Source organism: Alternaria novae-zelandiae, assembly GCF_023758075.1.
Source record: "Alternaria novae-zelandiae strain BMP 2774 chromosome Unknown scaffold_2, whole genome shotgun sequence".
Taxonomy (NCBI): domain Eukaryota; kingdom Fungi; phylum Ascomycota; class Dothideomycetes; order Pleosporales; family Pleosporaceae; genus Alternaria; species Alternaria novae-zelandiae.
The window spans coordinates 2,881,292-2,891,653 of NW_026056962.1; the positions used below are offsets into that span (position 1 = coordinate 2,881,292).

Here is a 10,362-nt window from a genome sequence, read left to right on the forward strand (position 1 = left end):
TTCGCGTGCTGGTCTTTACAGCCGCACATACCACACGCGTTCGTGCACCCGGTGGGATCTCCGACGCATCTGCATCCAGGCTGTAGACAGTGACTACAAAGACCCTTCCTAGGTACGTCTGGGCCGAAGATTTCAATGATGTCGAATTGATCGTAGTAGGCACCAGCGGGGGGTAGAAACTGGGTGGGCGGACGACCTCCGAGACCGTTGGGCGACATTACAGCGAGAACACTAGGAGATACCATTAATACACGAAATTCATAACATGAGCACGGCGAGGAGACACAACGTACCAATTGGAGGATGTTGATTGAAGATGGACGACTTGGAGTACAACACGGGCCGGCAAGCTGGTCGTTACTACGCTGCGTGACTGCGCTCATGGCCCGTGCGTCAATACACGGTCACGTAGACTTGCTACTCCCACCTGACAGAAGCTCCACTTCATCCACAATAAACCAGCTTGATACCTCTGGATTGATCTTGGCTAACCTGACATACCATCGACACTGACTCTCGCAGACATGTCACGGAAACCCAACATGTTCGACCGGCCAGCAGCACAACCAGGTCCGTACGGTCCAAACAACCCTCCACCGCCTCCGTCCGAGCCCCCACCGCGTGGACCCAGGGAACGCGAGAACGTGGGTCGAAGTTCCGACGATGTGGACAGCGAGAGAATGCAAGGTCGACGCCGTCCGCAGCTAGCTGTGCGAAAACGAGATTACGCACGGGCGGAAGAAGAACTGCGAGTGAGACAGCGAGATCGTGACCGTAGTCGTTCGCCTGCCCGGCGTCAAGATCCGCGAGATGAGAAAGATTGGCGTGGTGAGCGGGCACGGTATCGAGAGCGGTCACCGCTGCGTCGGGAGCCAGTCGATGTGGAGCCGCAGCGAGAGGACCGGAAGCCGGAGAAGGCAGAGTACCAGCGGTGCTTTGCTTGTAACAAGAAAGGTTGGTTGTATACTTGCAGATTCCCAACTCTTCTCTGCTAAGACTATCAAGGGCATAGGGTTGCTGATTGCAAAGCCGCCTTCACTGATAAGAAGGGTTGCTTTCGATGTGGAGAGCAGGGACATATTGCTCGTGCTTGCAAGGTTCGAGTTGGCCAGATCAAGACTGACGCTGAGGTGGCTGCGGATGGGGCGAAAGCTATGGCCGGCCGATACGGTGGCCGCGATGACGATAGGCATTGGTCGCCGAGACAAGATGCTGCCTTCCGAATTAGTCGCACGAGAGATACCAGCCGACTGGAAGCTCACATCCAGCAAGCGTACGGCCAAGATCAAGATGCGCAGCAACACCATCAGGAGCACTTCGATGAGGCGCCTTCGCGTTCAGAGTACTTCGTCGAGGACGAAGTGGACTGGGACGACGACGCTTTAGAGACGGCCCATGTTGCTCCCGCGGTAAGAATGAGTACAGGTCGGAAGATGCCACAGCCTGAGTATCCGAGGCATGAGGAGCCTTACCGCCATTACGAAGGTCCAGAAGCGCATACTCCGACCGTTCAGCATGCGCCAATTCAGTCGGTGCACCGCAGATCCAGCCAAACGCCCAGTACAGCAAAGTCAGCCAAAGAGCCCAAGTTGGGCCTGCCGCACCTCCAAAACGCCGATACAGCAGAGTTTCCACCGACCGTGCACGATCTCCGCGGCTACGATTACCGTATCTTCACCATGTACGCGAGCAAGCCCAAGGCTCAGCGCTTTATCAACGGCGCCAACGGCAAGATCGCACCGGGCATGTACGGCTCCGAGCAGCGCCACGATCTGGGACTTTGCTTCACTACATACCTTACGAAGAAGCGCTGTGAGATGGGTGTCAAGTGTCCCTGGCGCCATCACCCGCTTTCGAACTTTGAGAAGGCTTGGATCATTAAGTATGGCAAACAGAAGGGAGAAGAGTTCCTCGACAACGTAGATCGGTGGTGGAACTTCCCCGAGGTAAGTCGTTGTATATTGTGCTTTTCTTGGGCTTCGCTGACTGTCAAAAGACACCGGTGCCGGGTACTTCTATGGACGGCCTAGGTGACGATAAGAACTAGGTAGCTTTGCTCATTTGCAGCTGTCAGATACCGGGAGCTTGGCTTGTATGAGCCGATGGTTGATATTGGATGACAGTGAGGTCAGTCAATTTTGGTGCGCTGGCATTGACTGGAAGAGGCTATGTGAGAGCCCCACCTCGTGTATGATACCAGCCCCGTATGTCATCGATGCCTTGAAGACCAATGAGCATCATGTTAGCAAAGGCATCAAGGTCATCCGGCTGCGCACCTCTCAAGACATCCGTGAAGTCCAGCTCTTTGATAACAAAGTGACTCTTGCTGTTCCATGCCATGGCAAAGTCAAAAGCGCTCGTTGCCTTCCATAAGTGCGCGGAAAGCGTGACGCGGTTCTTCAAAGAAAGCTCTTTCGCGCAAGACCTCATCTGCCCGCTCAGCAGGGTGTATATGACGGTTATGTGGAAAGCTACTAAGGCCGTGCGTCTGGCTGACTCGCGGAAGATGTATGATTTCCACGCTGAGCGAGCGGCTGTACTGGGATAAAGTGGAAGGGTGGCAGGCAGCTCGGGGTCCTCTGCTGCGATGGGTAGAAGGACAACACCCACATCTTCAAGATGCGGTATCAGGGCGTCGGCTCGAGCGTATAGTCGTATGTCACCGCCAAAAATGAGCATGATCTCATACAACATCAGAGCCTGTGTGCGAGCTAGAACCTCCATGGGTGTAGTCGGTATAGAGGTGGTTATGAGCTCTTCTGCGCGACTTGTGATGAATCGTGCGACGTGCTCAGCATTGTTGTCGTTCATGGTAACGTAAAGAGCACATGCAGCGTGTGCGTCTTGTAGTGATCTTGGCATGTGGTCTTCGTAAAGCAAAGGGTGAGCCCATGGTGTGCAACATTGCTCTACCATCATCTTTGGCGCGAGTTTGACGAGCTCGATTGAGTACTCCACTCTGGACTTTGCGAACGGTGACAGGTGTCTTGCTGAGAAGGGCTGGCTCACTGGGGTATGAGACTTTTGTAAAGTCATTTGATCTTCCTGATGAGCTGGTGTGTTGAGCATGTCCGTAAGCGCGTCGAGAGAGTCTGTTGCGGTGCAGAAGTCGAAATCTAAGATGTCTGCGGTGGGGGTGGCTGGCATGCCAGGTAGGTCGAAGTCGAAAGCAAGACCGCCATCATCATTCTCCGGCATATCCATTGGCGCATTGAATGGGCACAAGTCAGTAGGTGTTGCAGATGTGTCGTTTTGCGGGATCGCGGCCTGCGACCGAGGCTGTGGAGGGTAGACGCATGGCAAGTGCTGTCTAGCGCATCGTGCGCAATGAGGCTGCTCGAGACCGCATCTTCGTTTTGCCTTTGCGCACTCTGAGCATGACTTCTGCCTACCTTGTGAGTTGGTGGTGCGTGAACGATCTGGTGGCATGATGGACGCGTCTGTTGCTGGCGAGGAAGGAGGTGAGGCTTGCCGGGCCGCCGCCGATCTTGGCATGCATCATCGTTAGTCAGCGCTAGTGGGTCACCCCATCTCAGCTCGGACGACTCCTGAACTCCTCACTACCATTCTCGTAACTCTGTGCCACCCAGGCTTCCTTTCCATCGTTTCGCGCTCATGGAAAGACCGCACCAGCGATTCCGTTCACGAACGGGGTACAGACTCGCGATTGTGTACGCGCAAGCATCAGGGATGAAGAGTTACTATGTTCTCGGAAAGCGTAAAATGCGTTGACCTGGACATAGGGATGTGTATACAGGTCAGAAAGAGGGTTGACGTGTCCTTTTGCGAGCTTCGCACAGTAGTTGTTGCAGCACAAGGTATCTCCTACGTAACGAGGCTTTTGAGAACCTAATCGTTTCCAGCATTGACGCAGAATTATCCTTGACCAGGCTATTATCGAATCTCATGTTCTAGTTTACGCTTTCTACTCCACAGTCACTGGATACATGTTTTCGGTCTTTCACGCCCTCAGCCCTGCTTCTCTATCAAACGCTTGTTCACCACGACATCCTGCAACCTCTGGTGTCTGGCAAATGCAAAATGCCACGAAGAGTGGTTCAAGGCCTTGCGAAGTCATTCGTTCACCTCTTCAGTCCCCTCTCCATGTCCACGGTACCAGCTCTTAAACCTATATACCACGTAGGCTGCGGCCACCATGCCCCAGAAGACGGCATCGGACGCGGCTTGCTTCGCGATCTCGGATGCAGACTTTGGTGTAGGTTTATTTCGTGGTACCAGAGCGCGTTCATGGCGACTCTCCCGATGTTTTTGCACAGCCGCGAACAAGATTACCGACACAGTCGACATGGCCCAGACACCTCCGAATATGATTACTGCGCCGTACCCGCCCATCATCGCACTGGTGCACGTTGCGAAAACCGAACCCGCGACAGCGCTGCCAATACCCGCATGCATGGCCGCGGCTGCGCTACCTGAGAGAAGTCAGCATGCGCCTTTCACGATCTCTTCTCCGAAATCACATACCTGCGACGATTCCAGCTGGTCCAAAGCCTGTGGCCGAGAGCGCTATCGCCGTAAGTGCAAGCGCAACGAGAGGCACCACGATCAACGCCGTCTTCCATGGATTCATTCTCATCCAGTGGCCGATTGCCTTTGCTGTGCCAATGAATCCAAGCTCCTTCACCTTCTCGACAGCATCGAGTGCAGCGTCTCTCGCTTGCGCGGCCAGAATGGTAGCGTTGTCGGCGGCGCGTCTCCAGAGGTTGTTGATGATAGCAGTCCATGTTGCGCGGACGTCGCGGTCTCCCGAGGGATTTTGTAGCGTCTCCGCGTCGTGTTCAGCATCTTCCGCTGCTGGCAAAGGCTCAGCACCGTCGTCAGCCTCGACTTCGGGATCTTCGTTCTCTGGTGTGGTCGCGTCTTCCGTCTCATTTTCGTGGGACGCCTCGTGCTCAGTTTCTGGCTGATATCGTGGGACCGGCCGGGCTCCAGCGGCCGTGCGTGTGGCTCGCAACCTCGCAAACAACATTCGCTTCAAGAAGAATTCCGCCATGTCGTGTATGCGGCCAATGGTAATGGAGTTGAAGAGATATTTGGCAATATGTTGCCAGCATAGGGCTTTCTACGACGGCGCTAGAGGGCGGCGATAGCGCAAGTCATCTCACCGTGAGTCCGAATTGGGAAGCAGCGAGGAAGTTTTCACCTTACTCCGCGTGTCAACGGAACAAAACACATCGTTGAGCTATAGCCTACATGCCGTCACCGCATATATTTGGGGAAAGGAACGATCTATGGCAGGCCATATGGCATACACACGTCGATAACATAACTCATAGGTACTTCGCGGATGCCAGCCACAATACACCAACTTCGAGCACAACCGTCATCCCCTTACTGATCCATAGTCAGACGGCCTGTCTCTTCGGCGATGAGCTTGTCGACCTCATCCTGAATGAAAGCACGATGTATCGCTCTGGCCTCCTCCATCTCGCGCATCAACCTTTCTCGCTCCCACAAAGTCCAAGCCGCCAGATCGGAGCATGTCTTTTCCGCCTTCGCGCGAGCCTTGTTTGCCGTTTCCAGCTCCTGCCTCAATCTTGTATTCTGCTCCAAGATAAGCTCAAACGCCTCCTTGGTGATGCGTTCGCAACCGGGTGCGGGAGTTGAAGAATCTGGTTGGAACATGGATGGTGTAGCAGAGTATTGTGGAACAGGGAAAGGCTCGGCTGTTAAGTATGGATCGTTGCTGGCGCTGCTGATTGCATTCAACCAGTCGTTCACCTGATTCACACCAGCCTCGTGATATGCGGGACGAAATGCGAGACTGATAGTGCGCTCGGGATCCTGGAGGCTCGCATGACCAGAGAAGGTGGGTTGGATGTGTTGCTGCTATGTTTTGGTCAGTGTTGTTGTTGTGGTATGACGAGGTGTCGGTGAAAGACTCACATGAACAGCAGTCTCTTCCCCATCGTCGTCCATCCTATCGGTATCGACACGATTCGGCTCCATGCCTACGCATTGGCGTCCTCCAAAATGGTTGCGGTGTTCGCAGGGGCGCGGATATCGCGACTACTTCAGGAAAGGTGCAGTGAAGACGGAGACGCGTCGGTGACTGAGGACTACACTCACGTGCCTGCTGAGTGAGCGCCTGCGCTAGCGGCTACTAGCGCATCCCTCTGTATATTTTAGCCCCGCCTCCCTCTCCCACCTTTCCTCTCGCTACCTGTGTTGACTTGATTTGACTCTACGCGCAAAGCATCAGCTTACCGCACGAGCGGACGAGGGCTGCACGGCCACGGTTCAAGGCAGATTCGAAACCAAGCCCTTAACGATCGGGAACCTAGACGTCGCAAGCCTCCACCCGGTGAGCTGTGACTATAGGTATCTCCTCTGCAAGTGCGAGGGCATCCCGCCACGAACCAAGAAAGCAGGCCTTTGCACGCAGCGTAATAGTGAGGGTCTTTTGTTATGTTGTGACGTCAGGCTCATTACATTATGGTTTTTGTATCACGTATAAGCTATGCTTTAATACCGCTAGAGCCAACTGGTGTGGATATGTACTGCGAAGCGCTGGAAGGGGTGACACGACCGACCTTTTCGCATCAGGCAGGTACATGCATTGCAGGACCTAAGCTTCACCCAAGCTATGGCTAGAAACATACTAGAGAGTTAGAGAGACACTGAACCTCATTCTGCAATCTACACTGGCATTTCAGTCGTTTTCTGCTTTCTTAACAAACGAACGGGAGTCTACGTTGTATTCCGTCTTTGGAGATTAGTCATAGTTGCGTGTCGCGGCACCTTCTCGGTCACTGGTCACTTCTCTGATAATAGCTGGTAATTATGACGGGGGAATCTGCGGGGTAGATAGCGATGTCGTTGGGGGGTACTTGACGTAAAGTCGGAGTCTAGTGTGATTTGTATCGAACGGTATCTACATTGAAACAGCTGCAATTGAAGTAGCGCGGAAGCGAGTCGATATGAGCAAGCGAGTATGAAGCATAAACTCCAAGTCGGGGAGTACTTCTAAGTATGGGTGAACGCCAGGAGAGAGATTAAGAGCAACGTACAATCAGAACTCTGAGGGTTCAGGTCAGCACTAATCATAGCCACATAGCACCACGCACTGTCTGCCGGGTATGAATTACAACGAGATATCATTCAACATCTCAATCACGAGGTAATACACCTCAGTCAAATCACCATCCCAATCCCAACGCAAGTATAGTGAAGTATCACAAATGGCGAGAAGATGGCGGAAGTGTTCAGCATCGATCTGTATCTGCGGGCGTTCTGGCGATTGGCGTGTGGTCAAGAATTAATACCCTGGACACCGAGACGCCACAGAGCACTGATCAGTTGATCCTTAATAACAAGCCTGTCAACATGGAAATAGTATGATTGCATTACTCAACGGAAGGGGATATCTGAAAAGCATTTCGCAAAAAGTCGTAAATCGTGATAAAGAGGTAGACAAACAGCCGCCCTGCTTTACGGACACATAATCTCAAAAACATTACTACGCGTGTACGTCCAAGAAACATCAAAGTGTGACATATTCGTCAATTACCGTGGCCCATACACTGGGTAGGGCGGGTTGGCATACTGCTGTTGCCCCGGCGCCCGCGCATAGTCCTGTGGGTTGTATGCATATGCCTGTTGGCCCTGCTGGCCACTTGGCCGCCTCTGGTGAGCGCTATGCTCTTCCTTTGTCTCCTCCATCGTTGGCAGCTCGGCCGCGAATGCCTTTTGTTCTAGCCCTGGCGATTTCATGCCCTCTGACGGCGCATACGAGCTAGGGCGTGAACTCGCGGTGCTATGCGATGCTGTCGACCAGCGCGCATCTTGCGGGTTTGGCGAGTATTGCGATGGCTCGGAGGCAGAGGAAGCGCGGTTATCGTGAGGGGAGAGGTGGGATGGGGAGGGCTGAGGGTGGTAGAAGTCGCCTGGCAACTCCATCACCACGTCGTTTGTGCCTAGAAGTTGCTTAGGTGGTACGGGAGGACCGGGCTGCTGCGCGGGCTGCGCCCATTGTTGGCTTTGCCTATGCGGTGACATGGGCATCTGGTAGGGTTGGGTCGGCGATGGTTGTGGTGGCGTGTGACCGTAGGTCGAGCGATCAGCTGGGTTGACCGTCTTCATCCGTCCATTCTCCATCATCGCTTGGAGGGCGCCCGAGTCGAGCAGCTCCGCCTTCTTGACCAACCGCTCGATCATGATGGTGCAAGCTGCTTTCATTTCCTTCTTGACAAAGTTCATCATGGCGACGTTGCATTTGATCTCTACATCCTGGCGAATGTAGAGGCCCTCCGGTGGCGCAGAAGAGCCCAGCTCTTTCGGCTCAGGTGGCTCACCAATCTGGTTGCCGCCAATATGCCACTTCTGGCGCAGGTCGACGTTCGCAGGCGCGTAGGTGTGTGTCTGAAGCCCGAACGGCAGGTCGTGGAAGACACCGCGGAACTTGATTGCGCCGCTCCCCATCTTGCCAATGCCGGGTATGTACTGTATGCGCTGCGATATTTCGTACCATGTTGAGTAGTATTCGTCTGCGGGAGCGTCGCGCGGTGCTTTGATGGGCTCGTGGCCGGTGACGAGGGGGTTCAGCTCGATGATCTCGCCGTGGCTGTGGAGGAAGTCGATTGCGAGCTGGCGTGGTATGAACGACGGTATTGGTGTGATTTGCACATACTGCGTCTTCTTGCGCATCATATTCATGGTGGGCGATCAGTGTCGAGTAGGGCCGATGTAAGAGTGAGGTTTCTGCGTCAATTGCTCGAGGATGCGATTTGAGAGAAGAGGCTGCGCCACGACGGCAAAGGTGGGTAGTAATAAGGACGTTGCTGACGGTACCCCTGCTTGTGTAAGTAGGTTTGCAGGCGCTGAGCCGTGGCCGGGTCGTCAGCCCAAGATCGCCGTGACGAAACGCGTCATGCACGTGCATGTGATGTCAGAAACACCCAAGGTGCACGAGTAATCTTCTTTTTCTGCTACCCTGCTGCTATTGATGCGATCAATGACTTGCGAGCGCGGTTTGCTTGACAATGCGGTCTGCTTTCGATCGCTTTCATCATTGCGGCCCTGTAGGGCGGTTGGCGCCCGCTGTGGATCAGCCTAATTATAGGCTTGCAGCTTGGTCGCCGGCAACTGTCAGCTCCATGCAGGTGCGGTGCTGGTGGGGGCAGGAAATCTGAACTTCATCAGCTTCTCACCGTCGCAAGCCGTACATGGCTTCGAATCACCAAGCCAGAGCTCGACACATGCCGCGACGCCAGTGCTGGTGTCCTTGGTGCCTTTCTTTGCTTTTGCCTAACGCCGGAATCGTGGCCATCCGAAGGCGTAGCGTGACTGCGCCAAGTTGTGCTCCTGGGCGGACGCGACGACTGGCGTCCAAGTGGCTGAGCCTAGGACAAATGATTGTACTGTCGTTCCTCTAGTTCGATGCCACGTTCGCGGCGGCGATGGACCCTTTGAGGTTGCGATGGGTGAGATTGAGATCCTCGACGTGACGGCATAATCATGTTTCGGAAACAACAAGACCTGAGGCATCAAATCTCCTCGACCCCGCGGAGCCCCTGGATGCCGGCAAGTATGGGAGTGTAGCCAAGGGTTCAACAGTCGCGGGTTGTCGTTCTCGTGAAAGCGCAGTCGCTCGCATTGATAAAGAGTCAAGAGTGTACTTCCTTTTGACGATCGTGGTAGCCTGTTCGGTGGTACTTGTAGCAGCTAAGAACATATCCCTTATCGACATGCGACCGAAGGTCGATGCAAGCAGGACGGTGCATGAATGCGACTGGTACCATTTTGCCAGTAAACCAAGGGTGCGTGTTCTAGTGCCATTCGAGACGTTCTGAGGTGTCCACTCGAACGATCTGGCTACAAAAAAGAAGATGGAAACAATGCGAATGGGTGAGAACGAAGGTGGTGAGCGTAGGAGGTGAAACATCTCGGAGCGAGTCGCAGAGTTTTGTTCCTGCCTTTGTCGAGACCCTGATGACCCTGACGCTTGTTTGGCTCCAAGGCAGGAGCTACCGCAACCTCGACCGTGGTTCATGCCATGCGCCTCAAGCACGACAACACAACAACACAACCTTGGAACACTTCATCGAAGCCATGCTCGCCTATGCGCAAAGACTGTCACGCTGCACTTATCTCACCGGACACGGCTCTCTGTGAACGAGATGCAGCGGTCGCACCAGCTTTCGCCCAGGGATTGGTATCACGTGGCTCGTAATTCGTCTACAACCCATCGTGAACCATAGAATGGCTACCCAACTCCAATATAACGGGTACACCCACACGACGTCTGTATGAGTCAAAGGCGAGTATAAATTCCACCATCCACGCACCTTCACAATTCAACCACACATACATACACACACACACACACACACACACACACAC

The 10,362-nt window shown here is 54.0% G+C and overlaps 5 protein-coding genes across 5 annotated transcripts; 1 reads left to right on the forward strand and 4 right to left on the reverse strand.

Moving 5' to 3' along the window:
* Nucleotides 1-524: 524 nt before the first annotated feature.
* Nucleotides 525-2,047, forward strand: J4E88_001975 (uncharacterized protein; the record flags this gene model as incomplete). The annotated part of the gene is made up of 3 exons (XM_049395642.1): nt 525-954; nt 1,006-1,946; nt 1,997-2,047. 3 exons carry the CDS (start codon nt 525-527, stop codon nt 2,045-2,047), a joined length of 1,422 nt encoding a protein of 473 aa, XP_049259506.1.
* A 119-nt stretch (nt 2,048-2,166) lies between these two features.
* On the reverse strand, nt 2,167-3,204 carry J4E88_001976 (uncharacterized protein; the record flags this gene model as incomplete). The annotated part of the gene is made up of 1 exon (XM_049395643.1): nt 2,167-3,204. The coding sequence occupies one exon, from the start codon at nt 3,202-3,204 to the stop codon at nt 2,167-2,169; it is 1,038 nt and encodes a 345-aa protein (XP_049259507.1).
* A 1,273-nt stretch (nt 3,205-4,477) lies between these two features.
* J4E88_001977 (uncharacterized protein) lies at nt 4,478-5,014 on the reverse strand (the record flags this gene model as incomplete). Its single annotated transcript, XM_049395644.1, has 1 exon — nt 4,478-5,014. One exon carries the CDS (start codon nt 5,012-5,014, stop codon nt 4,478-4,480), a length of 537 nt encoding a protein of 178 aa, XP_049259508.1.
* A 338-nt stretch (nt 5,015-5,352) lies between these two features.
* Nucleotides 5,353-5,970, reverse strand: J4E88_001978 (uncharacterized protein; the record flags this gene model as incomplete). Its single annotated transcript, XM_049395645.1, has 2 exons — nt 5,353-5,850; nt 5,908-5,970. 2 exons carry the CDS (start codon nt 5,968-5,970, stop codon nt 5,353-5,355), a joined length of 561 nt encoding a protein of 186 aa, XP_049259509.1.
* Nucleotides 5,971-7,527: 1,557 nt separating this feature from the next.
* On the reverse strand, nt 7,528-8,676 carry J4E88_001979 (uncharacterized protein; the record flags this gene model as incomplete). Its single annotated transcript, XM_049395646.1, has 1 exon — nt 7,528-8,676. The coding sequence occupies one exon, from the start codon at nt 8,674-8,676 to the stop codon at nt 7,528-7,530; it is 1,149 nt and encodes a 382-aa protein (XP_049259510.1).
* Nucleotides 8,677-10,362: the final 1,686 nt, after the last annotated feature.